Source organism: Aulonocara sp. 'chitande type north' Nkhata Bay, linkage group LG2 (genome assembly GCF_057382095.1).
Source record: "Aulonocara sp. 'chitande type north' Nkhata Bay isolate Kocher_YH1m ecotype deep benthic linkage group LG2, A_spYH_male_GT1.1, whole genome shotgun sequence".
Lineage (NCBI taxonomy): Eukaryota > Metazoa > Chordata > Actinopteri > Cichliformes > Cichlidae > Aulonocara > Aulonocara sp. 'chitande type north' Nkhata Bay.
In genome coordinates, this window is record NC_141345.1 from 29,790,069 (window position 1) to 29,817,421 (window position 27,353).

The 27,353-nt window shown below is 45.3% G+C and overlaps 1 protein-coding gene across 1 annotated transcript in view; it reads left to right on the forward strand.

The window, feature by feature from the left end:
• Nucleotides 1–27,353, forward strand: part of LOC147338152 (phospholipid-transporting ATPase ABCA1-like) — a 39,454-nt gene that overhangs the window by 11,086 nt on the left and 1,015 nt on the right. The window contains exons 4-48 of the mRNA XM_086258596.1: nt 387–528; nt 2,067–2,185; nt 7,896–8,017; nt 8,615–8,818; nt 10,036–10,125; nt 13,293–13,533; nt 13,853–13,992; nt 14,094–14,210; nt 14,346–14,540; nt 14,626–14,831; nt 15,378–15,554; nt 15,642–15,864; nt 15,992–16,213; nt 16,293–16,497; nt 16,729–16,842; nt 16,980–17,154; nt 17,240–17,371; nt 17,469–17,746; nt 17,826–18,046; nt 18,306–18,381; nt 18,461–18,711; nt 18,822–18,873; nt 18,951–19,073; nt 19,312–19,460; nt 19,551–19,675; nt 19,760–19,858; nt 20,001–20,190; nt 20,601–20,695; nt 21,046–21,078; nt 21,167–21,272; nt 21,596–21,670; nt 22,211–22,380; nt 22,494–22,671; nt 22,751–22,866; nt 22,997–23,141; nt 23,240–23,363; nt 23,472–23,601; nt 23,701–23,827; nt 24,382–24,444; nt 24,551–24,657; nt 25,430–25,571; nt 25,755–25,889; nt 26,382–26,485; nt 26,821–26,913; nt 27,079–27,322. Of these exons, the coding sequence (XP_086114722.1) occupies nt 387–528; nt 2,067–2,185; nt 7,896–8,017; nt 8,615–8,818; nt 10,036–10,125; nt 13,293–13,533; nt 13,853–13,992; nt 14,094–14,210; nt 14,346–14,540; nt 14,626–14,831; nt 15,378–15,554; nt 15,642–15,864; nt 15,992–16,213; nt 16,293–16,497; nt 16,729–16,842; nt 16,980–17,154; nt 17,240–17,371; nt 17,469–17,746; nt 17,826–18,046; nt 18,306–18,381; nt 18,461–18,711; nt 18,822–18,873; nt 18,951–19,073; nt 19,312–19,460; nt 19,551–19,675; nt 19,760–19,858; nt 20,001–20,190; nt 20,601–20,695; nt 21,046–21,078; nt 21,167–21,272; nt 21,596–21,670; nt 22,211–22,380; nt 22,494–22,671; nt 22,751–22,866; nt 22,997–23,141; nt 23,240–23,363; nt 23,472–23,601; nt 23,701–23,827; nt 24,382–24,444; nt 24,551–24,657; nt 25,430–25,571; nt 25,755–25,889; nt 26,382–26,485; nt 26,821–26,913; nt 27,079–27,322 (6,575 nt within the window). The remainder of the gene's footprint in view (nt 1–386; nt 529–2,066; nt 2,186–7,895; nt 8,018–8,614; nt 8,819–10,035; nt 10,126–13,292; nt 13,534–13,852; nt 13,993–14,093; nt 14,211–14,345; nt 14,541–14,625; nt 14,832–15,377; nt 15,555–15,641; nt 15,865–15,991; nt 16,214–16,292; nt 16,498–16,728; nt 16,843–16,979; nt 17,155–17,239; nt 17,372–17,468; nt 17,747–17,825; nt 18,047–18,305; nt 18,382–18,460; nt 18,712–18,821; nt 18,874–18,950; nt 19,074–19,311; nt 19,461–19,550; nt 19,676–19,759; nt 19,859–20,000; nt 20,191–20,600; nt 20,696–21,045; nt 21,079–21,166; nt 21,273–21,595; nt 21,671–22,210; nt 22,381–22,493; nt 22,672–22,750; nt 22,867–22,996; nt 23,142–23,239; nt 23,364–23,471; nt 23,602–23,700; nt 23,828–24,381; nt 24,445–24,550; nt 24,658–25,429; nt 25,572–25,754; nt 25,890–26,381; nt 26,486–26,820; nt 26,914–27,078; nt 27,323–27,353) is intronic.

Genomic DNA, 27,353 nt, shown 5'->3' on the forward strand with positions numbered 1-27,353 from the left:
CTGCAGCGGGTGCCGCTGATGCTCGACTGAGGGCGACAATAAACCAATTGCAGCTTATCTGACACCTCTGAGTCCAGGTGAACGTGGGAACACTCTGTTCCATCAGAGCAGGAAGATAAAGAAACACCCTGAACATCTTTCAGATTAAATCTGACCGCAGCACACAGGCAAAACCACATCTATGGCTTTAAAACCTGCATATCTTACATTGGGAAACACAGGGGCTTTATTCTCTTCATGTTACAGTGCAGAGGTGAGAGGGCGCCTAAAAATGTGCACTATATCTCCTGTGAGCCTGTTTGGAGCTGGTCACAGCTTTCCTGTCATTTTTACTGCAAGATCTTCCGACTTTCTTGTGACTTCCTGTTTTCATTTCCTGTCTGCAGGTCATTTTCCAAACAAGGCGATGCCATCAGCCGGCACGCTGCCCTGGCTTCAGGGAATCCTCTGCAACGCCAACAACCCCTGCTTCAGACATCCAACACCGGGCGAGTCCCCGGGCATCGTCGGCAACTTCAACGACTCAATGTGAGTGGCCAAAAAAGAGGCTTTTATTCTGAAAAACTTCTCATCTTTATTAAACTGCTAAAGCGTGCTTGTGGTTTCATCTTTTACTAATCAGCAGACATTTTTAAGTAAAATGAATTTTATTCTGATAGTACCTCACATTCTTTCATTTCATTTTCATTACATTTACATATAGAGTGAAATCTCAGCTCAGTTCTTACATAAATGCCGTCTGTAGAGCTGAAACAGGCTGTCAGTGACTTTATTTCTGAAACTTTATTGATACACTTTAACTTTCCTCCTCTCACACATTAACAGACAAAACAGAATTTTAAGATTTCAGCTGCTTTTACCTCTAACCAACACCGGCAGGTCATCTGCTCTCAGTGTTTGTGTATAAGCTGACGCTTCAGCTGTTTTCATGGCCTAAACCCAAAATCAGTAAGGATTCATCATGACTGATTACATCACACACATCAGCCGATTTTGTGGTCGCTTTTTTCGCTATTAGTTTACACTCGGGAGCTGCTCGTTAAGCGGTACTGGAACAGTGACCTTCAAAGTAAAAGCTGCGGCCTTTTGAAATGTGTTGGTTTCACCAATAAGGAGTCGCTTTTACTATGAAGGCGAACATCGTTTTTTTTTCTGGTTTGTGTCGTATGTGTTTGACTTTCACCACCACTCTGTGGTTAGTGGGCGAGCGTTTGCAGACTAACCGGCATCTTTCATCCAACCTGTGGTGTACCGTGGGAATCTGCTGGTGACCAGATCGATCATAAAGAGGTTTTGGGTGCAACATCTTCTTTGTGAGCCAATATCACCCAGAGGTCGCTGGAGGTTCGCTGGTCTCTAGGCCTGTGTGACTGAGGCCCCAAAGCTTTAATCTTATTGGTTGCTTATCAAATTCCTGCTACGTTTCCATTCTCCTAAGGAGCCAGAAGCTCAATAACTCTCAGATGTTGTGACACATAAACATCAACTACTTTTAAGACTTAAAGCTACGATATAAATTACTTATCTGAGCTTTTTCACTTTAATACTTCATGTTCCTTTACTTGTTTTAAAGTGACACTTAAACTTCCTGTAGAGTTTAATTTTGAACCTTTTTCCACTGTTTCACTTCACATATTTTAAATAGCACCATCTGCTGACACCTTCCTCCCTTTTCTGTCTGCAGACAGTCAGTGTAAGAAGGTTAGCTTTTGAACCTGTGGACTGAAGTAGTATCCTTACATATCTACTACTTTTATCTAGAACCTACCTTTGGCTGATCCCTTGTTCAGAAGGTGGTCACTTCAGCTGCAGATTGGATCTGTGATCAAACCGGGGGATCTTTTGCTTGTTAGGCGAATGTAAACCTTAAACTCTGGAGTTTAGTTAGTCACTGCTTCCATAATAACTAACACTTTAACTGTTTTGAGTGTCAACAGAAATGTCATTTTAACCTGTTTGTTGTTTTCACTGTAAGCTGGCATGTGCCGGGTCTTTCCCTCTGTGTTTGTATGCATGCTAAGAGCTTCTTTGTGGCTCACGTTTGATGTTTTACTTTTATTTTGCAGAATTTCTCGCCTTTTCTCGGACGCCAAGAAGATCCTCCTGTACAGTCAGAATGATAAAAACCTTGAGGGCTTCAAGGAGCTGGCTCAAGCCCTGCAGGTGCTGCAGTCCAGCCGCTCAGGTAGGACACGCAAAACGCAACCCTCACTGTGTGGGGATGAGCTCAGATCAGGGTTAGCGATGCAGTTTGACTTTGTTTGATTTCGCTAATCTGAGCATCAGTGTGGTTTGGAGTGATAACAGACATATCAGCCGTAATCACGTCATCACAAATAAGAAATACACAATGTAGATAAAAACTCAAAGCGTTTAAATGGCTAAAGTTCCAGCTACGAGGTGTATTTATAGACATGTTCTTGTTTTAATCTTAACAACCTGCACACGGCAACAAAGATTAAAAAAAGGACTTTGCCAGCTTTTGGATAAGAAAAGAAAAATCTTACTGTGTCAACATGACCATAGTAATAATATTCATTATTATCATTTTTAAACTGTATAACAGAACAAATGCAGAATTTAAAAGAAGTAGAACATTTTCTTTTAACAGCCAGCCGGTGCCTAAATGTGAAGGTTTTATCGCCATTCCTTTAACAGAGGAACCTAAAGGCCAAAATGCATGCACTTATTTTGAAAGGTAATGTTGTAAAAACACAGCAGAACCCTAAAACTGGTCACCTGGGCCCTGATTGGTGTTAAGAAGTTAAACTTACTGAGACTTCAGGCCAGATGAGAGCCTCGGAAACCAGCCACATAACACCCATCTTCCATATTTCTGTGAGAACAGTTCCTCGTGCAAAACAAGGAAGCTGGAGGCAAAGGTTTAAACATTTCTTGTGCTGATTTTATGGCAGCTATAGGACTTGGTCTTTTCAGACTTTTGAGATGCACCTGATGAATTCCTTAACCCCAGGTTACCATGTTAGAGGAGAAGATGGACTGAAGTTATCACCTAATGCTGGCTACATTGGTTAGCAAGCTTCATCTATAGACTGTACAGTAGGACACAAACAGTTAACAGACAACTTGGACGCCGTATTCATACAATTAAGCTAACAGCAGCCATAATATTGGTTGGATAATTGTATAAAAATTAAAAAACTGCTGGAGCCTCGAGTGGACGTTAGAGGAACTGCAGCTTTTGAAACTGGAGCGTTAGCTTTTATTTTTTAGCCCCAGAGGTTAATGTTTGGAGAGAATGCCTTGACTAACCCTACAGTGTAATTCATAAACCTGTGAGTCATGACTGTCGGCAGGCTCTTTTTTTGAATGCCACCTTCGTCAATAAATCATCTCTGAGATCAGCTCGCTGAAGGAACCTAACAGCTAGCGAGTCTTTGCAGAACCTCTCAAAGGTCAGCAGGTTTTTAGGAGTCCTTTCTCTGCCGCAGGAGTTTTCAGGCTCGCTGAACAAAAAGAATTTCTCTCTTTTGTGCGTTAATTTGCAGCTTTGGCTCTCTGTGGGGGGCGTTTGTTTTCCCTACCTGCACCGACCTGCCGGCTCTCTTGCTTCTCCTCCCTGTTGATTGAGCATCAGCACGTTTCTGCTCTTTATTCCCTCTAATCTGATAATAAATGAAGCAGTTTTATTGGTCAGGAGGGCGATGGTGTGATGAGGGGGCGGCATGACACGCTGCAGCAGGTTTACCTGCTTACCTTCCAGGTGAGCTCACCTGGTTAGAGGGCAGCAACCAGGATTCAGCAGTTCTCAGGAAACTTCATAGCCCGAGGCCTTAGAAACAGATCTGCGAAAATGCAAATGTTTCTCTGCAGGAAAGCGACCTTTAACGGTTTGTTCAGCACCAATAAAACAGATTTTCATCTGACAGACAATTTTCATGTCAGTTTTAAATCTAAAGCAAGCATAGAAAGCTAATCAGCTAATTCTCAAGCTTCAAATGAGCCAAGACCTCCAACGTTCACATCGAGGCGTTAAGGCTAAAGACCGCACAACGAAACACACTGAAAGTTTTTCCTTTGTTTGTTTTTTTCTGGTGGTTTTTATAGTTTGTTTTGTCACTTTGTGTTGTTTTTGTTTGTCTGTGTTTGTGTCCTGGTTTTTGTCTCTTCATGGTTAATTCGTTGTCTTTTTGTCTGTTTTTGTCTCTTTTGTAGTTGCTTTTTGTCTCTGTATGATATTTTGTTTCTTTGTATCCAGTTTTTGCCTCTTACTGTTTGATTTCTTCCTCTTTGTGTTTTTTTTGTCTTTGTTTTTGTGGTGTTTTTATTTGTCTGTGGTTGTTTTTTGCCTCGTTATGCTGGGTTTGTTGTTTTGTTCTGTTGTTTTTGGTCTTATGTTTTGGTTTGGTTTGTTTTGTATGACATGGGGTTTTTTTTGTCATTTTGTGTCCTGTCTTTGTCTCGTGTTGGTTTTCTTCTCTTTGTATTTGATTTTTGGCTGTTTATGTTGTTTTTGGCTCTCTGTAGTTGGTTTTTGTCTCTGTTTTGTTTTTATGGTTTTGTGTCTTATTGGTTTTTGTTTCTTTTTATCTTGTTTTTGCCTCTTCATGTTTGTGATTTGTGTCTGTTCGTGTTATTTTTTTTCTATGGTTCCATGGGTTATTTATTTGCCACTTTGTGTCCTTTTTTTATTTTTATGTGATTGTTTTTGTTTCTTTGTATTCAGTTATTGCATCTTTCTATTCAATTGTTCCCTCTTCGTGTTTGATTTTTTTCCACTTTGTGTTGTTTTCTCTCTGTTGTGGATTTTGTCTTTCGGTTGTCATCTGATCGCGAGCGGTCACTCCACACGCAGTTTTCTGATATTAACACAACTCTCTTCTGACTCTGCTGAGGGGGGTAGAAGGGTGGCAGCAGGAGCCGATTCTGATTGGCTGGCCCTGTGGCCCCTCCCCTGCAGGTGGACTGACAGGGTCAGCGTACATCGTGCATGTTCGCGACGCCCTGTCGTGTTGGGTTTTCTGCTGCTCGGCTCGGCGCCGTCCCGCAGAGCGTCACTGAGTTCAGATGTGTCCCTGCAGCTGTACAAACGTGTAATTCAGAGTGCCCTAATGGGGGTCCACATCAGACCTGAACCTGGATTTGGGTCGCTGCAATCATCTCACATAACCATTACTGTACAGTTTAGCAGCTGACTGTTAGTTCCTCTGTGGATTAAAACCCATCCGGCAAGCTTGAAGTCATGAAAGTGGAGGACTCTTTGAACATCTTTAGTTTCTGAAACACTATCAAAAAGTTCAAACATGATGAGCGGCAGACAAGAACCAGTTTTTTAATGTGGTACCGGAACGCGGTGGTGTGGTGGTTTAATGATGGCGAGTTGTGATTGAAGCAGACGGGCTTCTCTGCTGGAAACTGCTTCTCATTTGACCAATCACATCACTGCGAGCTGCTGATGTCAGACAGCTGGACCTGTCCTCTGACCCATCACTAACACTAACTGTAGTAACACTCAGTCGGCTTTTTGTCCCCAAAGGGCCTCTATACCTCCGCTCATCTGAGCACAGATGAACACCACATGATTGTCGCCTTCGAGCTGAAACAGGAAAATTAATCATCGATTGATTTATTAGAGACAGATCAGAGAACATATGATACTTCCTCGGAAAAGACTCGCTTTTACGGCAGTCCTACCTGAACTTGATCTGTTCAGGGTTCCTCCTGCTCGAGCAGGAAGTGAAGCGAGTAGCTGATCTGGGCTGGCACTGAAATCAGATTGAGGCTGAGGAGTGACGGCTTCTGATTTTAAATAATTTCTTTCACAACAAAATCACATAAATCATAAATATGATCTCCGTATTTTAGCTGAACATGCTGAAGTCTGCAAACATGGAATGAAAAGTGGAAAATTTAAACAGATAAATGGTAGATCGTCCAGGCTTACAGAAGCTTGTAAACCATAAAGTTGTGCTACGTGAGATAAGCGCAAAGACAAAGTGCATTTAGTGAAAACAATAAGCTGTCACACAAAACTGGACTAAAAGAAAACGTAAAGAAAATTGTGTGGGCTGTCACAACCCAGCGTACTCCTAGTGTCAGTCCCAAGCCCAGATAAGTGGGAGGTTTGCGTCAGGAAGGGCATCAGGCGTAAAATCTGTGGGAAAGCAGATGTGCAGATCCATCCATGGCGACCTCTGGGGAAAATAAGGAAGCAGCCGGAAGTACCTGTACTGTCCGGTCCAAATATGGTCGTTTGTGACAAACCTGTAATAAAATATGAATATAAAAAACCAACATGGCACGAGCCAAGTTACTAATGTTAAGTCACTTTGAGTGAGCTAAGGTAACAATTGTGTGACAGCACAATGGCTTTGTCCATGTTTTATAAAGTCTGTGAATAGAAGGGTACAAATATTAATTGGATGTATGAAAATACAGATCACATCTTGGAAAATAAGTAGTGAAATGGAAAATGCAGCAGAAGAGGGATAAAAAGATATGCCTCAGTTTGATGCTCTCCTGCTGATAAACAGAGTGATGAAGGAGCCGATTAATAACGGTGACGTCGTTCTAAGCTGGAGGATAAAAGCTTCTGAGGAAGCTCGACGATGCTTTTATTGAATTTTAGGGTTTCTGATGAAAGCTGGCTGATGGATCAGCAGCCGCATTTTACCAGTTAGAGTGTTTCTTCATGGATGTCCATAAAGCTGCAAATAAAACCAATCGATCGATACATTTCTGTGGTTTGCTGATGTTCAGCAGGCTGGAGGCAGGAGGACAGCAACGACTGTAATCTTGGATGATCCGTCATCTTAAATCTCCATGTTTTGAAAGAGTGAAGCAACACAGGCAGAGAAGCTTCACACGTTAGCTTCCTGTTTGTTTCAAATGAATGACAAGAGAAGCTCCTCTCAGCCTTCGTTGCAGCTGCCTGTTCAAACCTGCAGAAGAAGAAGAAAGGCGCAGGGAGGGGTGGGCATGTATGCGTGCGGGGGCATCATGCAAAAGTGCATCCAGCTGCTGTGATGGAGCTGAGTGGAAAGTTTGACCTGCAGGCGTGTGTGAGCACGCAGGTCGAACGAAGAGCAGCGATGACGTAACAAAGACTGAACGTAAAGCCCACTTGCAGCCGCTCGGGTACGGACGTGCCCCCGACAAGCCCAAATATGGTCCGAACGCCTCCTCAGGCCGCAGTTATAGCATCTGTACCTTCACTAAAATGATTTCAATCTGACTTTCAGATTCAAACTGACATCAGATTAAAATAGAAAATCCAACCACAGTAAACGGACCATTAACAATCACTCCAGCCGTCCAAATCCAAACACATAAAACCTCTCAATCGTCTGGGATTATTGGTAGTTCAAATATCTGTCAAAGGTTTTTATTGCTGTAGCAGTCGGCTCTGTTACCAACAGTCACACCTGTTTGTTTGTTTTTTTTATTTATTTTAATCTCAGATCTGTGTTTTTGTGCAATTGAATTTTTCTCATCGCAGCTTTTTGGGGTGTTTGAGGAATTTTGTTTTTCAGGGATTCCTCACAGTTTACTTACCAATGTCATAAGAACATAGAGGAATGTCTCTGTTTAATGGCCTGACTGTTACCTGTTAGTCTTTCTCCTGCACCAATCACGAGTCAGTGGTGTGTCACCTGAGAGGCCTGAGAGCTTGAATGAAACCAATGTTTTATCAGCCTGTCTCGTTCTCAGCTTGGACGGATTTTAGTCAAACCGAAAGCAGAGATGTCATTTTAAAAATGTGCTGGGGGAACTGCTTCACCCTCTCCTCTGTAAAAAATTACACAATTGCTTTGTGGCCACAAATACGTTCACATTTAAAAGACAAAACCCTCTGATTTACTGGAGGAGGAGAAGGAGGAGTCAGGTTTCTCTGACCTGCTCTGTTTTGTCTGTTTTTGTTTTTTCTCCCACAGGCTTCAAGTTGAAGCATTTCCTGCGAGACAATGAGACTCTGTCGAGTTTTCTGTTGAGGAACGCCTCCTTCCCCGAACACAGCGTCCAGCAGATCACGGAGGCCGACATAAACCTGCAGAAGGTGAGGAGGCATTCTGCACATGCTCAGTCTGTGAGCCCTACATGGATACGGGCAGCTGGAGGAATTTTACTCCAACTTTCATTCATGAGAAAACTAACAGTGTGGAGTAAAACCATCCACAATATACAAGGTAAAAAGTTGACAGATATCAGATGAAAGTCTGAAAATATAGGTAAAATTTAAAAAATATATAAAATGCAAAGAAACACAACACAGTATGGAGTAAAAGAAGAAGAAGAAAGTGTCAGACTAAATAAAATAAAAAAATAAAAAAATATGCAATAAAAGCTGGAATATTGTGAACCGGTGTACAGAACACAAGAAAGAAAAATGCAAATATGAATTAAGTGGAGAGGTGGAATAACAATAAGGAGGAAAAGTTCGTGAATGATTAAACACTTGAAATAGAATTTGCTAACTTGCAGAAAATCTGCAGAGTATATGGAATAAAAGACTGAAATGTTGGAGTACATGTTACACAGTAAAACATGAAATAAACACAATGATTGAAACTAATTTCAGAATATTAAAGTCAGACTATATGAAGCGAAACCTGAAGATAAAGAAATCCCTCTTTGGCCTCTGTTTCTGTCTCAGGTCCTCCTCGGGGGGTTCGGGGTCCACCTGAGGGACATGTGTCCCAGGAAGGGGGGCAAGCAGAGCCTGGAGGAATTTGTGACGATCTCGGACAAACAGGTGTCGGCGATGGTTCAAGAAAAGATCTGCCAGGGTCTGCCCGCCTGGCTCAACCACGCCGAGGAGCACTTTCTGGACAACTTGGACTTCCTCAAACCCATCCGGGTAAATACGGCCCTGCTAATCCACTGATATGATTCATGTTTTGCTCATTTAAAGCAGGTTTTTCATCCAGAAACTTTTAGAAACTTTTTCTCCCAGTGTGAAACCACCTCCTGCAGCGTTTCAGCTTATCCTGTATGAACACATTTCAAATCGTGACTTGTCTTCTTTTCTGTTAAATACTTTCTCAGATATAATGATCCTTATAGATGTCAAACACTTGAACTGGCACACTGAGCACTTTTTAGCCCCGAGTTCTGCCTGCAGGTGTGTCTTTCAGGCTGCCTCTAACATACTTTAAATAACAAACTTGTCTGAAAACGTGAATTTTACACTGGAATAGTCCAAAGGCATTTTTTCCTCCCCCCCTCCGTTCAGGTGACACAGCAAAGGTGTGCTGGTGTGTCCTCAGCATATTAAATGTGTGTGTGTGGGAGGAGGCGTGCCTCGGCCTGTCCCAGCTCTTTACAGTCTCAGTTTTCGTAGCCCGGAGACCAGTTTTAAAGAGTTTGAAGGATTCAATGCAGCCATATGTCACAAGAGGCCTCAGCCTCTTTTGTGTGCAGAAATCTACGAGCACTTCGAGTGACTGCAAAGCTGAAACCGTGCGAGTTTCCACAGCAGCACAGAACGAAGTCCGTGAAAATCCAGCAGCCTCGTCTCAGAGAAGTCATAGGTGTTTAGCTAGTTATCAGTTATAGGAATCTTAAACAGAGTGAACTAGACTTAAAAGCCAGATTTTAGGGGAAAATCCCCCACACATGCCCATTATTGCCGTGCATTTATCTCCAGTTATGACACAGCAACTTTTAAAACTTGATTAAAAATCAGACAAATAACAACGTTCGGAGAAAAGTGGACAACACGAAAGCAAAGAAATGTTAGATACTCAGAGACAGAGGAGTGAAATCGTCACAAATATGAGCCAAAAATAAACAACCGCGAGCAGAGTTCAGGTGATCTGCTAGAAGTGCAGAACACCTAAAGAGTTCAGTTTGCTGGACGAGTGCTAAATCTGTCTGTTTACAGGGTCCAGAGAACGTTCGTATGATGACTTATGTCATCACTCAGTATCTTTCAACACTGCTAGGAAGGTCTCTGTCTCATCTGACTGTGAAACATGTAAAAATAAAAATAACTAAACTGAAGATAGATGAGTGGGTTATTATTTATTTCAGCCAAGGTTGAGCTGAAACTGAAAATGTCTCTTTGTCTTTCAGAGGGACGTCAGGGCTGACCCCGAGGCCGTCCAACAGGTCGCCAGGGCAACCGACAACCTGCTGGATAGTCTGGGTTCACTGGCAGTTGAGGTAAGTCATCAGCAGGAGCTCAGACCTTTATTAGTACGATTAATATCTCAGCAGCCGTGTTATTGGTTCACAGGTCCAGTTCAGGTTTAGCTTAGCATAAGCTAGCAGCTTAAACCACCTGTCAGTCAAAGAGGCCACTCCCCTTTCGTATCAGGCTCTGAAGGGGTTTATTTTTGCTTTAAATTGGCCTCTTTGGGGACTGGCTCACTGCTGGAGCCTCTGGTGGACATTAGAGGAACTGGAGTTTTAGCTTAACCTTTTATCCCTGATGGCTGATGCTTGATTCAGGCTGATGCAAAGATCATCAGTCAGTTTTTCTTTGTGTCTTTTCATCATGTGCTTTTAATGATGGTGTTTGTCTCACGAACAAAGATCTGGGCACAAAATATCACAGTCAGCTTTTTACTGGACATGCGCGTCACCCAATCGAGTCTTCCGGGCCACGTCAGCACCATCAGGGGCCACTGGGTTTACTTGGCAGCTCCGAGTGTCTCTGCGAGTCTTTGTGTCCAGATAAAAGCAGTTTCCCTGCAGCAGAGACAGACGAGTTCCCAGCTGAACAAAGACTCAAATGTCTCAGTGGGTTTTTACTTCACAGCCGCCTCAGGAGGAGAAAGCACGAGTCCGAACAAACAGCAAACACTCAGCGTCCGTCTACGTCCTGCTGAGACGCTGAAGACCGCAGATGGCTGCATGCAGCCTTTAGTGACCATGTTAGAGGTCACAGAGACACTGAGGGGGCTCTGAAAGCTGCATTGTGTGGCAGAAAGTGGTTTGCGACACATCTGCAGCTCTGCAGAGCCTCCAGCCTGGGATTACAGTGGGAATAGACTGGAAATAAAGTTTGAGTGGGAGACTGTGGTTGGCGTGAACAGTTTGATAACCAGAGTAAAGTTCAGTTAGACTTCCCCAGATTGTTGTTTTTTGCCCCGAGGTTATCACACACTTTAAAACACACAGTACACACAATCGCTCTGTGGGCTAAAGTGAAAACATGTGACAGTGTTTTTTTTGGTTTGTGCAGGCGCTGAGTCAGGGACAGGATGAGTGTGATCCTGTGAAAAAGGGATTTAAGATGGGCATTATTGAACTGGCAATCCAGGAAATTACAACATTTAGTTTAAAAAACCCAAACAGCTAAATAACTTTAACAATCTTATCTCCTTCGTTCTGCTTTGTTCTCATGGTCGGAGAGGAAGTGTTTTTCCCAGCACTGCATTAAAAATCATGTGATGAAGAAAGAAGAGACACTCAGCTGTGATGGGACCATTAGAACAAAACCCATTTTACATTTTCTGTGAAAAACTCCCAGTTTAAAATAACTTTATTCAAACATCTGGAGCTCCATCTGTTTGATAGGATCCCAGTCATATGAAAAACACATACAGTGTCTCCCTGTCCACAGGTAAACACGTAGTTTACACGCCCACGCTGTCAAAACCTGACCTACTTTCAAGCGTCTCAGCTGTGAGGTTTAAAGGCGATATGTACGGGATCTGATGATACGGCGACAATAAAGTAGTCCTTGTTTTACTGCCTGGTTAATATATTTATTTGTTTAATCAGTTCATAAAAGAGTGCTTTGAACAATAACTTTACAGCTTTAACATGAATGGTAAAACATGCCTGTCTGAATTTCCCAGAGCCCAGGGGACACACTATAGAAGCACTGACAGCAAAGGCTGGGGACAGTAGAGAAACAATAAACATGCTGAGGACAAAAACGGGAAACCCAGCGTAGAAATACTGGAAACAAACTTTAGAGATACTCGACACATAGTACTCAAACTTTTGCAGATAATCCGGATAAATATTGAAGAGGTGGTGGGGACAAACTGAAGAAATACTGGGACAAAACTGTAGACATATTGAGGACATGTTTGGGACAATAACTACCCTTTTCCTCAGATTGGAGCTGCAGCAGTTTCACTTCTGCTGATGCCGCTGACCTAAAGTAACCTGCGGCTCTTCCTCTTTGAGGTCCCTTCCTCCTGAGGCAATAAAAATAATAACATCTGAAGCTCCCTTTACCTTTCCTCTATTGGTACTTTTTTAATGCTCATATTTAGATTCTGCCAGCAGGCACCAAAACTCCTGTGGTGTTCCAGTCAAATTAGAACCTTTTCATTTAGAAGAAACTCACATTGTTACAGAAGAATGTGTTCTTTCTGGTTCCTATTTTGTGACACACCTGGGGAACATCTGTGAGCTTAAAAGGACCTAATTACCAAAAACAGGTGAAATAGCAGAACTGGAAAGATTTTGAGTCAAACAAGCAAAAGTTGATGCTCAAATCTGTAAATCTGTTTGGTTTATTCTCCTTTAAATGAGATGTTTTTAGAGACTGAGCAGACACATAAATCATGATGTGGTTTAAGGACCGAATGATTAATCTGTGAGCAGAAAACCAAACTGCTTAATGAGTTATCAGATATTTTGGTTACAACTGTGAGACTTTTAAAAGCTACTTCAAATTAAGCATGTGGACCTTAAACCTTGTTTTTTTTACATTAACTGGATCAGCTCTTTGCATCTGAACTTTTGCTTTGTTACATCACTTTTGTTATGATATGTATAAAATTAGTCTGAGCTTCAACAGGAAGCGCAGCCAGACACGAGTTTACTGTCAGCAGTTTTTAGCTAGGGGAGAGTTCAGCTTCATTCTGTGATCCATTTTTAGCATGTTCAGTTTTTAACCTTCGGCGAATGTCTATAATTCCTGAGTTCAGACTCTTTTTAAAGTTTATTTCATTTTTAATTACGCATTGTTTTCCACTTGAGCCTTAACTTTGATATTTTTCATTTATTACATGTTTATATATTTCAATTTATAATTTTTATGTAAATCTAGCGCTGGTTCATAACAACAGAGAGAGAACCCAAACATTGGGTCAGGGAGGAGCATCTGCCTTGACCTGAGGGGTGAAGGAAAAGAGAGGAGAGTGTAGATAGACAGGGCAAAACACAAGCTACAGTCAAGTGCAGACAAAATGTAACATTTTGAAGAGGGAAGTGGATGCTCAGTGCATGATGGGAAATCTCCCATCTCCTTGAGCATATAGCAGCGTAAATTAAGGGAGGGTTCAGGGTTCGCGTGATCCAGCTTTGGCTATCAGTCCAGTCTCCCTCGACCAGTCTGACCAGTATCTTCTGTCTTGGGTCTACAGTTGGCCAGTATGAAGAGCTGGATCGATCTGAGGAATGAGATAGTCTTCCTGACGCAGAACGCCACGTCGTCGCCCAGCACCATGTACCAGGCCGTCTCCCGGATCGTGTGCGGTCACCCTGAAGGCGGCGGCCTGCAGATCAAATCCCTCAACTGGTACGAAGACAGCAACTACAAGGCTCTGTTCGGAAACTACAACAGCAGCGAGGACGAGACGGCGTCGCTCTATGACAACTCCTCCAGTGAGTCCTCGGGGTCATCCTCGGACCTTCCAACCCCAATGAAGCTTTTGTATTCAGTAGACAAACATTCAGCTAATACAGCCCATGTCAGAGAAACTAAACTCTTGCTATATAACAGCCTCCTGTGAACAGATATATGTCCGAGTCCAAGAATAAAAACACTGAGGTGGACATGAGCTATTATGTCCACTTCAAGTACTCTAGGTGCTTTTAAAGCCAGACTCTGATACTTCTGTATTTATTTTTCTTTGTGTTATCGTGATTCCTGAAACATGCCTGCTACATGTATGTGGTAACCTCCATCACGTGTGTGTCGTAGCTCCGTACTGTAACAGCCTGGTGAAGAACATGGACTCAAACCCCATGTCCAGGATGATCTGGCAGGCCCTGAAGCCCCTGCTGTTAGGGAAGCTCCTGTACACCCCCCACACGCCCGCCACGCAGAAGATCATCCACGAGGTATGATGTCACTTCCTGTGCAAAAGCTCCAGACTGCAACTGATTGGTCACCTTTAGCTAGTAACCCAGGGTAAAAAGACTCATGTCTGTGGTGTGTTTAGGTGAATCGGACCTTCCAGGAGCTCGGTGTGTTCAGGGAGCTGGGGGGGATGTGGGAGGAGATAAGGCCCAAAGTCTGGGACTTCATGGAGAACAGCGAGCAGATGAACGTGATCAGGGTAAGCAAGCTCCGCCCACCACCTCACGTGTTCTTCATCATCGATGTCTTTCTAACTCATCTGCTTTATTTTAGACAAAATGTTCTCATACCTTTTCTTTTTTCCTTTCTTCTTTCCTTCCTATCTTTCATTCAGACTCTGCTAAAGAACAACATCACCGCCAGAGTCTTCCGCGCTCAGCTTGCTGACACGGACTGGACCGTAGAGGACATCTCCAACTTCCTGTCCAAGCAGGCAGATAACCAGCAGCCACCAGGCAGCTACCTCACCTGGAGGGATGTGTTCAACGAGACCGATCAGGCCATCATGAGCATCTCCCACTTCATGGAGGTCAGTATCCAAGCATGCAGGGAAACTGGCTGTAGTTGGTGTGCACAGATCACATGACCGGATCTGTGTCTGTCTGTATTTTAAGTGTGTGAACCTGGACAAACTGGAGCCGGTCTCCAACGAGGAGAGAATGGTGAACGTGTCCATGAAGCTACTGGAAGACAGGAAGTTCTGGGCAGGGATTGTGTTTCTGGATGTCCCTTCCAACGCCACAGAGCTACCTCCCAAACTCAACTACAAGATCAGAATGGACATTGACAACGTGGAGCGGACCAATAAGATCAAAGACGCGTAAGGAGCCACACACACAGGCAGATAAAAGTGTCCTGTTCCTCATTCCTAAATTCCAGAATTTACTCCAGTAAAGCCAGCACAAATAGTTTATAGGTGGGTTTGTGTACGGTCCGTGTGAGGACTCGCCTCTCAGTCAGCAACAGCCAGGACATCCCCGTAATGTAAAGCATTTAATTTCTACAGGTAAAAACTGTATCTGGCAACACTGTAGAGAAAGCATAAACAGTATGTGGGTGAAAGGTTATCTGATGCTCTGCAAACCAGAGTTTTAGGTTTGTTTTTTAAAATTAATTGGAGCAAATTTTAACACTTAACTTATAATAATTACATTTTTACAACAACAGTTTTTTTTAATGTACTTTTAAGTTACAGACCTTGCAATGCAAAACAATGCATTTGAGGTCTAAATTGACAAAGTCATGGCCTTGGCTCCTTTGCTTGAGCATTACCTTTCTTTCAGTCTTGTACTGTTGCTTCTGTAGCTCTTTATCACATCCTGCTGTTTAACTAGCAGCACTTCCTGCACTCTGTCCTCCTTCTCAGATACTGGGACCCGGGTCCTCGTGCCGACCCGTTTGAGGACATGCGTTACATCTGGGGTGGGTTCTCGTACCTTCAGGACGTTATTGAGCAAGGCATCATCAGAGCGGTGACGGGCACCAAGGAGAAGACGGGAGTTTACATCCAGCAGATGCCGTACCCGTGTTACGTAGATGACATGTGAGATTATTCACATCATTTCCCAGGTTTGGTCCCCTCCTCGCCGCTCTCGGTCTGTAACCCCGTCCTTCCTGTCCTCTGTCTCAGTTTCCTGCGGGTGATGAGCCGCTCCATGCCTCTCTTCATGACTCTTGCCTGGATGTACTCAGTGGCCATAATCCTGAAGAGCGTGGTGTATGAGAAGGAGGCTCGACTGAAGGAGACTATGAGGATCATGGGTCTGGATAACGGCATCCTGTGGTTCAGCTGGTTCATCAGCAGCCTGATTCCTCTGCTCATCAGCGCCGGGCTGCTAGTGTTGCTGCTCAAGGTGACGACTAAAAACCAAAATACATAGAAAACAGTGTCATTAGAAAAACAGAGCATCCACACATACACATCTCCAAGAATGCAATATTAATAATGTCCCATCTCTTCTTCTCGTGGTTCCTGTGCAGATGGGGAACCTCCTGCCCTACAGCGACCCCGGCGTCATCTTCCTCTTCCTGGGGTCCTTCGGTGTGGTGACCATCATGCAGTGCTTCCTGCTCAGCACGGCATTTGCCCGTGCCAACCTCGCCGCCGCCTGTGGAGGAATCATCTACTTCACCCTCTACCTGCCATACGTGCTCTGCGTCGCCTGGGAAGAGTACATCGGCTTCGGGACGAAAGTCTTCGCTGTAAGGCTGCGCATCTTTTTCACAATTTTAATGTTGTGATGTGATGGGGCGAGTCACATGCCCACCTCTCGCTCTGCAGAGCCTTCTGTCCCCTGTGGCGTTCGGATTCGGCTGCGAGTACTTCGCCCTGTTTGAGGAGCAGGGAGTCGGTATCCAGTGGAAGAACCTGGTGTCCAGCCCACTGGAGGAGGATGACTTCAGCCTCCGCACCGCCATCATCATCATGTACTTTGACTCCTTCCTGTACGGAGTCCTGACATGGTACCTTGAAGCCGTGTTTCCAGGTGAGAGCTTTTCTTCTTCGTGTGTTTATTGAACTGCAGTCATCATTATTTAGCATGCTACAAGAAGTAATTGTTAGTTATACATTATTAACGGTTATAATCAACACATCCTTTGAATAGCTCATCCCCAGTTCTTCAAACTATCGATCAGTCCACAGGCTGTTTGTACACTGACCATGAAAAATCTCTGATACACAACAAAGACTCCATAAAGCACGTTCTGCTCCTCAGGTCAGTATGGGATCCCTCGGCCGTGGTACTTCCCCTTCACTAAATCCTATTGGGTTGGAGAAAAGGACGGAAAGTCCAACAAACTCCCACTGAATCGGAGAGGAAACCCCGGAGGTGAGATTACTGTGCTGCGAAGCTCCAGAACTTCCTCCTAAAAACCAACAACTGAGTTCTCTTTATTTTTAAACAGAGTTTTTAATGTGAAAGAGACTTCCTGAACATTGCAGTAAGATGTGTCTGCATGTCTGCAGCGGTGTGCATGGAGGAGGAGCCGGCTCATCTGGAGCCTGGAGTCTACATCGAGAACCTGGTGAAAGTTTACCGTCATGGTAAGAAGCTGGCGGTGGATGGACTGACGCTCGGCTTCTACGAGGGACAAATCACCTCCTTCCTGGGACACAACGGAGCCGGAAAAACCACCACCATGTGAGTCCGAGACACACCACACTGCTGATACAGATTCTGCCACAGGTCCTGGTGCAGGTAACATCCTCCTCTCTTTTCCCTGCAGGTCCATACTTACTGGCCTGTTCCCACCTACCTCTGGCACTGCCTACATCCTGGGCAGAGACATCCGGACAGAGCTGAGCGCCATTAGGCAGAGTCTGGGAGTCTGTCCACAGCACAACGTCCTCTTCAGCATGTGAGTGCTTTTCCTCAACATGCTTGTTATGCTGTCTTCGCTCCGTCTTTACCTCGATTGTTACGTGACCTTGCTCATGTTGTGGCACCTCTTGCAGGCTCACGGTGGAGGAACACATCTGGTTCTACGCACGGCTCAAAGGCTTGCCAGAGGAACGCGTGAAAGGTGAGATCGAGCAGATCCTGCAGGACACAGGGCTGCCGCACAAACGCAACTGCAGGACCAGCACTCTGTCTGGGGGCATGCAGAGGAAGCTGTCCGTGGCCCTGGCCTTCGTCGGGGGGTCAAAGGTTGTAATCCTGGACGAGCCCACAGCCGGCGTGGACCCTTACGCCCGCAGAGGAATCTGGGACTTGCTGCTGAAGTACCGTCAGGGTAAGGTTCTCCCAGATTGGTCAGATTTTAGCTACTCTCTTCGTTTTGACTGGATTTTTAACGTTGGGTCTCATTTCAGGCCGGACCATCATCCTGTCCACTCACCACATGGACGAGGCGGACATCCTCGGCGACCGCATCGCCATCATCAGCCACGGGAAGCTGTGCTGCGTGGGCTCATCTCTGTACCTGAAGAACCAGCTGGGGACCGGCTACTACCTGACGCTGGTGAAGAAGAACCCAGAGCCATCACTCAGCTCCTGCAGGAACTCGGCCAGCACCGTCTCCTTCACCAAGAAGGTCTCCGTAGAATTTATTTACTAGTAATGCTTAGCTCTGCAGTTTTCAGTAGTATATAGGTCTTTCTTTACACTGTATTCCAGTACGATTGATTAATTTTCAGCAGTTTGTCTGTTAGTGAAAAGTATTTTTGCAGTATTTTACCTTTACCGTGTAGTTGTCTCCTTATAGTATTTTTCTTTAGCATTTGGAGTATTAATTAGCATTATTAATTCCTGTGCAGTAGCAATACCTTAAAGTAAAACCATTTGTGTTTTAGGAGGAGGAGTGCGGCTCAGTCAGCAGCAGCGACGCAGGACTCGGCAGCGAACATGAAAGTGAGGCCGCTACCATCGGTGAGCTCTCTGTTCCCACAGAGCGTTTGATTGGTTCGCTGTCCGGTGGATCTGATTTGTTTTGTGTCTCCGTCTTCAGAAAATGGCCCAGCAGCATCCACCTGCAATATCCCCTTTGTACCCCCGGACGTGTCGCTGGTTTCTGCCTTGATCCTGCGTCACGTCCCCGACGCCCGCCTGGTGGAGGACCTGGGACACGAGCTGACCTACGTCCTGCCGTACAGCGCTGCCAAAGACGGAGCCTTTGTGGAGCTCTTCAAAGACCTGGACACGAAGCTTTCCGACCTCGGCATTTCCAGCTACGGAGTGTCGGACACCACCCTGGAGGAGGTGGGACACATTTGAGTAAAACTGATTTGTGAAGCATTCTTCTCGGTGAATCACCGTGAAGCATGAAAACAAAAGTATGACATTAGTTTTAATGTTTTATGTCACTTTAGATTTTCCTGAAAGTGGCTGAAGACAACGGAGTCGACACCGAAGTGACCTCAGGTGAGGAAGGAGTGATGTCTGACTGTGACATATCAAAATAAGAGCCTGAAATCACATTTCCAAGTTTTTTTGTTTAGACGGGACACTTCCTGTTCAGAGGCGGAGGAGGACTCATGCTTTCGGTGGAGGAGACCCTCAGAGCTGCTTGAGACCGTTAACAGATGATGACAACGATGACTGCAATGATTCTGAAGACCAAGGTACAAAAAAAACACAGCAAAGCAAAATGTATTCACAGAGAGTTACAATGGGATAAAATACCAGGGGCGCAAAATTCAAGGGAAGAAATCAAAAGACTGGAATTTCAAAATAAAGCGCCAACTGTACAGAGTAACGAGTGCAAATATGAGAAGTTTCTCACTTTTGTTGTCTTGTAACATCCTGTCTGCGCACTCTCAACGTTTTCTTATTTGATCATGTGACCTCGTTTCCTCTCAGAGTGCAAAGAAACCGACTGGCTGAACTGTACTGACGGTAAAGGCTCATATCAGGTGACAGGCTGGACTCTGAGGAGGCAGCAGTTTATTGCTCTGATGTGGAAGCGGTTTCTGTATGCCCGGCGCTCCAGGAAGGGCTTCTTCGCTCAGGTATGCCGTCGCCAGCGATAAAAACCCGCTGCTGCTTTCTGATCAAACCGGCCTGCTGCGGCTCATCGGGGAAAAAAATCTGTGTTTCAGATCGTCCTTCCGGCCGTGTTTGTCTGCATCGCTCTGGTCTTCAGTCTCATCGTGCCGCCGTTTGGAGTTTATCCCAGTTTGGAGCTGCAGCCGTGGATGTACCAGGAACAAGTGACCTTCATCAGGTACACGACTGCCCTGAACTCTCACTGAGTTATCCAGAGGTATTTCCTGCGATCTGACTGTGGTTGTGTTTTTCGAACTCTCAGTGATGATGCTCCTGGAAATGCCAACATGCAGAAGCTTTTAGATGCGCTGCTGAACGCTCCGGGATTTGGGACTCGCTGCATGGACGGATACACGAACCCGTAAGAAACTTCGACACCCTGAGCATTACATTCACTTTAAACTAGTCTTCATCAACGTGTGAGCGAATCAGCTTTTACTCACCTGAAACCTCACTACATTTTTTTTTCTACCCTCTGTCTCTTCCTCTCCTCCTCCCTGTAGAGAGGCACCCTGTACGATGGGCGATGAGGACTGGTACACTCCTGAAGTTCCTGAAAGCGTCCTGGAACTCTTTAGCTCCAGAAACTGGACCATGGACGATCCCTCTCCAGCCTGCATGTGCAGCTGCGATGGCAAGAAGAAGATGCTGCCAGACTGCCCGGCTGGAGCCGGAGGTCTGCCCCTACCTGAGGTCAGAGCACGGGGAGTGGTGGGCAGATACGAAAGGAGGACACACACATTCAACCTCTATGGGATGCTCGTTTTACACCCAGTCAACTTGCTAATTAACCTCATTAGCTGGCAGATGTTCCAACAATAGGTTTTTAGTGTAATCGTTTTTTTAGCTGTAATAACTTTATCAAAGCCACTTTGAGCTCTCTGAAGGGGAATTTCTGTAAGCTTAGAAAAACTTTGAAAAGAATCACCTGAACACACTTAATATTAAATTAGTTTTAACATAGTTTTTAAAAAAAAACAACGCTATTTTGTGCATTTGGCCCAACTTTAGTCTTAGATTTACCTGACCTAAGCCTGACCCACCTGTGTGCAGCACCCTGTGAAATTGTGGTTAAATAAAAAGGGACTCTTCCTGTCGTTCAGATGAAGCTGAGTGAAACGGACATCCTACAGAACCTCACTGGGAGAAACATCTCCGACTACCTGGTGAAGACTTACGCTCAGATCATTGGCAAGAGGTAAGACACACTCAGAGGACTCACCTGCTCACACACACACACACGCTCAGAGGACTCACCTGCTCACACACACACACGCTCAGATCATTGGCAAGAGGTAAGACACACTCAGAGGACTCACCTGCTCACACACACACACACACTCAGAGGACTCACCTGCTCTCACACACACACACACACACACACACACACACACACACACACACACACACACACACACACACTCAGAGGACTCACCTGCTCTCACACACACACACACACACACACACACACACACACGCTCAGAGGACTCACCTGCTCACACACACCTGAACACAAGCCAGACTGAAAGTTTTTTTCTGTTTTCACAGCTTGAAGAACAAAGTCTGGGTGAATGAATTCAGGTCAGTGTCTGGTTTTATTTTGAAATCATAAACACCATCTGTTGGTCATTTGTAGGTGCTCAGCTGTTTTCTTTTGGTATTTTTACAGGTACGGAGGCTTCTCATTGGGTGCCAGGAGCACTCAAGTCCTCCCTCCGGCTAACGAGATCGACGACGCCATAGAGAGAGTCCGAAAGATCTTTGAGTTAGAGAAGGTCAGTCAGAGAGAAACATGTTTGACTCATTGCAGCTTTTATTGTCCAGACATTCCTCCAAGCTGTCGGGTTTATTACAAAGCAGACGTTTTACTAAAAACACACCGGCTTCAGGCTCGACTCACAGGCTGATGAACTCAAAAGACAATTACACCATCAGAATCTAAGTTGAGATGGTGGATATATTTTAGGTCAGAAATAATTTATCTTTAGTCTAATGAAGTTCATCAGAGGAAAGCCAGTCCACCTGTGTGATCCAGAACCAGCCCTTGGTTCTTTAAAGGGAAAGTAAGACTTTGAAATGTGACTGCTGTTTCCTGCAGGGAGCCGCTGCAGATCGATTCCTGGACACTCTGTCTGGCTTCATCAACGGTCTCGACACAAAGAACAACGTCAAGGTGAGAACACATGGTGGCGCCGGCCTCAGGAGTATGACTGCAATAATAACTGTAGTATTTTCAATGAAGGTCTGTTTGGTCTTTATACTATGAATTAGCGTTCCAGCATTTCGTGCTTTATATCAACAGGAGATATTAAGACAGTTTTTTCAGGGTTGGGAAACACTTAAGTTAAAATCGTTTTATAGTTACATTTTTTCCAATTATTGAAATCTAATAATACGAGTGGACTTTTGTGGACTCAACATGAACGTGCGGCAGGTAAATTGTGTGGTTTACAGACAACTTGATGTCATTTTTCTTTGTTGTTTTGTTTGTAATGTAATATGTTTTGATTTTATTACTAATTACATGTTAGAAACAAAACCATCAGTCCTTCAATCAAATATTTGACTCACTTCACCCACTGACAGCTGAAAGAGTCAGTTTAGTCAAACCTGCGGATTAAAACTGGTCATTCACGGCTCTGTTGGGAGGAGGGGACGCCAGCTAACATGAAGAGGCTGTTCACTGGTTTGTCCTTGAATCCTCTCTCCTCAGATCTGGTTTAACAACAAAGGCTGGCACAGCATCGGTGCCTTCATCAACGTGATGAACAACGCCATCCTCAGGGCAAACCTCCCTCAGGGGAGAGACGCCAGCAAGTACGGCATCAGCGCCGTCAACCACCCGCTGAACTTGACCAAGGAGCAGCTGTCCCAGGTCGCTCTGTGAGTGCACACCTGAACGACACACCTGTCGGCAGTCTTTGTTTGCACCTCAGTCCTCTTAACCCCCCCCTCTTTGTCTCTCCCCACCACCTCCTTCTGCTCTTCATCTCCAGGGTGACGACCTCCGTGGACGTCCTTGTGTCCATCTGCGTCATCTTCGCCATGTCCTTTGTGCCTGCGAGCTTCGTGGTCTTCCTCATCCAGGAGCGGGTCAGCAAAGGCAAACACATGCATTTCATCAGTGGCGTCCATCCGCTGCTCTACTGGACCGCCAACTTCATATGGGACATGGTGAGACCTGAAACAAATGCCCCTGTGTCCTGTGTGTTTGTGCGCTTGGGTGTTTGCTGATGCCTGCTTGTCTCTGCAGTGCAACTACATCGTCCCGGCAACGCTCGTCATCCTCATCTTCATCTGCTTCCAACAAAAAGCCTACGTATCATCCACAAATCTGCCGACCCTCGCCCTGCTGCTGCTGCTCTACGGGTCAGATACTGCAAAATACTGCAAAGTACTGCAGTGTACTGCATGCTGCCACTGTATCATACTACATCAGAGAGTGACACCGAGCCAGTTTGTGCTCTAACAGAAACCTTTGTTTTCCTTTTTCTCCCAGCTGGTCAATCACGCCGCTCATGTACCCGGCTTCCTTCTTCTTCAAGATCCCCAGCACGGCGTACGTCGTCCTCACCAGCGTCAACATCCTCATCGGCATCAACGGCAGCATCTCCACCTTCGTCATGGAGCTGTTCGGAAACAACGTGAGTCCTCACGGACGCCGACGCTAGATTTTAAAACGATTCACAGATCGAATGAAAATAAACCCGAGAGCAGCGGTTTGACTTTCCATTCTTTTCAGGAAATCGGAGGAATCAACGACATCCTGAAGAACGTCCTCCTCATCTTCCCTCATTTCTGTCTCGGTCGAGGTCTCATCGACATGGTGAAGAACCAGGCGATGGCCGACGCCCTCGAGAGATTCGGTAGCTTTCCAGTTTCTGATCGCAGCATTTATTTATTTGTTGTCTGTAGTCAGTCAGCGTGATGTGAGGCTGTTGAATGGCTCTGTGAACGCTGTGGTCGTGTTCCAGGTGAGAACAGGTTCCGCTCTCCTCTGGAGTGGGACATGGTGGGAAAGAACCTGCTCGCCATGGCTGTGGAGGGAGTTGTCTTCTTTTTCATCACCGTCCTCATTCAGTACAGGTTTTGCATCAAACCCAAGTGAGTCAGCACACCTGGATCGCTTCATTTCGTCTTATGTAGACCAGTTTGCAGGAAAGCCGGTATGAGCACCGTGTTTGTGCGTCTATGTGTGTGCAGGCCGGTCAGTAAGCTCACCAAACTGGCACCTCTGGGTGAGGAGGATGAGGACGTGGCCCGAGAGAGACAGAGGATCGTCCACGGCCTCGGACAAGGAGACATCGTGGAACTTCGGCAGCTGACGAAGGTGCAGATTTTTATCCAACTTGTTTTTTCCACCTGAACCAAACACACAGTCAGAGGCTGAATGACGCTGATAAACTATATTAATGAAACAAAGCAAGTACTCTTAAGAGCTGTTACCCAACGCAAGGAAATTTTAACACAGCTTTTCCAAACATCTGGTTTTATTTCAGATGCTTACGTTATTTTACTTTCCACACAGAAACAGAATTTTTTCACCAAAACCAGAAACTACCAGGGTCAAGATGATTAGCCCCCATCCTAACAGTCAGTTTTGTTTAATTTTTGCAGTCGTTTCTTGTAGTTTTTAACAAGTCTCGTGTACGTCTCCTGAGCAATCCCAGCCCATTCTTCTTTTGGGAACTTCTCAGGCTCCTCCTCAAATCTGGAGGAGCCTGAGAAAGAAAACCTAATGAGTCACTCTCTCTTTCTCCCAGATTATAACAAATCTGTTGTTGTGTATGTGTATTTTTATGATGCTTGTTAATCTTTATTGGAGATTGGAAGTAGTTTAATCCAAAGTAAATGATTCGTGACCGAGTGAACTGTGTCCTGCAGGTGTTTAAGAGGAAGGAGAAGCCGGCGGTGGATCGACTGTGTGTCGGGATTCCTCCCGGAGAGGTGAGCTCGATCTGCAGTCTCATGTTTCAGTTCAGCCTCTAAAACCAAACCATCACCTTCATAAAAATTAACCTGTGAATGGTGATTTTAAAATGTGCGTCCTCAGTGTTTCGGCCTCCTCGGTGTGAACGGAGCCGGAAAGACGACCACCTTCAAGATGCTGACGGGAGACACCATAGTGACCAGAGGAGAGGCTTTCCTGGCTGGGAAGAGGTGAGGTCAAAGGTCTAAGCAGCTCAGAGCTTATTGGAGCTGAAACTTTCTGGGTTGTTGTTGTTGTGTGTTGGAGTCGGGGATTGACCTGGTTTCCTGCAGATTTATTCTGAGGATTTAGTTCACTGAGAACTCATTTCACTTCACGTGGTTGGGCCTTAAAATTGGAGGCCATAAGTCGTAATTAAATAATTTAACCTCATTTTAAAAGAGAAGGTAGGACGATGTGTGACACGTAAAAAAGTTTCAAAAAAAGTTTCAAACAAGTGAAAGATCTCTGGATCGATCCTGAAATCTCTTTGGGGTTGTATCAGGAAGAACATCTAAGGTAAAAATCATGGATTTAAAATCTGTGGAGCCAGCCGCCATGTTATTCCAAATCATGAACACTGATTAATTAACTAAAGACATGAGCGTCTTCATCTCTGAGGGCTTTGTCTTCTCGTGATTTCTTCTGACTGTGCAAACAGAACCTGAGCTGAAGCTTTAACAGCCGAGCAGCTCATTACTCGCTGCTCGGATCCTCGTTCAGCAGCTCAAACAAAGTTGCTAAAACAAAGCCAGGAAGTTGCTCCATTATTTTATAATTGTCAGCAATTCACGTGCAGAGCTGCGCAATGTTCCCTGCAGGGCCTTCGCCCTCACACACCGTCCTCCATCCACCAAAAAGTCACACTAGGCACAGGTGCAGTGGTGGGACAGCAAGAGGATTAATCTAAATTTAAATTAAAGTATTTTTCTGCTCTTCATGCTAATATCTGTGTGTTTGCAGCATCCTGCGGGAGATTGACGAGGTGCATCAAAACATGGGTTACTGCCCTCAGTTTGACGCCATCAACGAGCTGCTGACAGGAAGAGAGCACCTGGAGCTGTACGCCATCCTAAGAGGGGTGCCTGAGAAGGAAGTGTGTGACGTGAGTGTAAACACACTGCCAACAGACTGCAAACACTCAAAAGCACAAAGCAAACATGCACTGCCAACACACATTGTAAATATGCAGTTTTAAATAATAAGACACCCTGAGCAACACACTGCTGTGCATCTGCTACCCATGATAATGCTCATCGTGATGATTCTGCTGCTGTTTGATTGACAGGTAGCAGAGTGGGGTATCAGGAAGCTGAGTCTGGTCAAGTATGCAGATAAAGCAGCTGGAAGCTACAGCGGAGGAAACATGAGGAAGCTGTCCACATCCATGGCTCTGATCGGAGCGCCCCCTGTAGTGTTTCTGGTAAGATGCACCTCACTGCCTAACTTTAGTTAAAGGTAAAACTAGATTGAAGTAAGATTCAGTAAGATCACCACGAGGGGCATTGAAGCAGAGCCACAGATTCACCGCAGGGGTCAAGACTGCAGGTTTTTCCTTTAATTTGTCACTCGTCTTGTAACTGAAGAAACACGCTGTTGCACAACAGCAGCAGAACCAAGGCAGCCAATCACAGTGCAGATGCTTAACAGTAGGATTTGTGTGTGGGGGGGGTGAAGTGGAGTTGGAAGGGTGGAGGTTGTGTAATGGGAAAAGGATTTAAAGGAGCTGCTGAGGAAAACAGGAGTAGGAGACGGGAAGGTCTGAAGCACAGAACAACGAGAGCCGGTGCTTTGTCAGGTGCAGGTAGAGGAGGTGTGGCTACAATGACACTCCTCCCCCTCCTCCTCACCTTTACCTTCTGCTTCCTGCTGCATCTGTGGGCCAACCTCAACATGGCTATCCTACTCGTTACAGGACGAGCCGACCACGGGTATGGACCCCAAGGCCCGCCGAGCCCTCTGGAACTGCATCCACAGCGTCATCAAGGAGGGCCGCTCCGTCGTCCTCACCTCGCACAGGTAAACACGAGGACAGGCGGATGGTTTCATGGTTAATGCGTCCTCATAGTGGGTCTGCCAGTCGCTCAGTTTAGTTGGTAGAGATTTTGAAAGGTTGAGACATGTTTTTACCATATCTGTAGAACATTTTTGGCACTTTTATATTTCCAGTTCAGATTTATCTTTATTGATTCCAAAATTGCTCACTGTCATCAGTGACTAACCCTTTGGCTGGTGATAAAAACAGTAATAGATATCTACAAGCACAGCCAAACATTTAAATGTTAAACAGTCATCGTGACACCAGCTGGCGTCCCCTCTGCGTGTGCTTACTAAAGCGGCTGTGTGTGTTTCAGCATGGAGGAATGTGAGGCTCTGTGCACGAGGATGGCGATCATGGTGAACGGCCGGTTCAGATGTCTCGGCAGCGTCCAGCACCTGAAGAACAGGTAGCGCTCACTGACACACGACAGCAGCTACATTTAAACACATTCATCCTCCAAATCCAGCTTTTTAAATTGATCGGTCAGAGAAGTTTGTGCTCAGAGAGCCTCTAATGTGAGTTTATTTTAAATGAGTATCTTCAGTGTTGAACTCCCGGTTTTGTGCCTCAGGTTTGGCGATGGGTACACCATCATCCTGCGGGTGGCGGGGCCGAACCCCGACCTGCTGCCCGTCATGAAGTTCATTGAAAGCGAGCTGAGCGGCAGCACGCTGAAGGAGAAGCACCGGAACATGCTGCAGTACCAGCTGCCGTCCTCGCTCACCTCGCTCGCTCACATCTTCTCCATCCTGGCCAAAAATAAAGAGACGCTGAGGATCGAGGACTACTCCGTCACTCAGACCACGCTGGACCAGGTAGAGACTCGCACGCACCTAAGAAGGTACT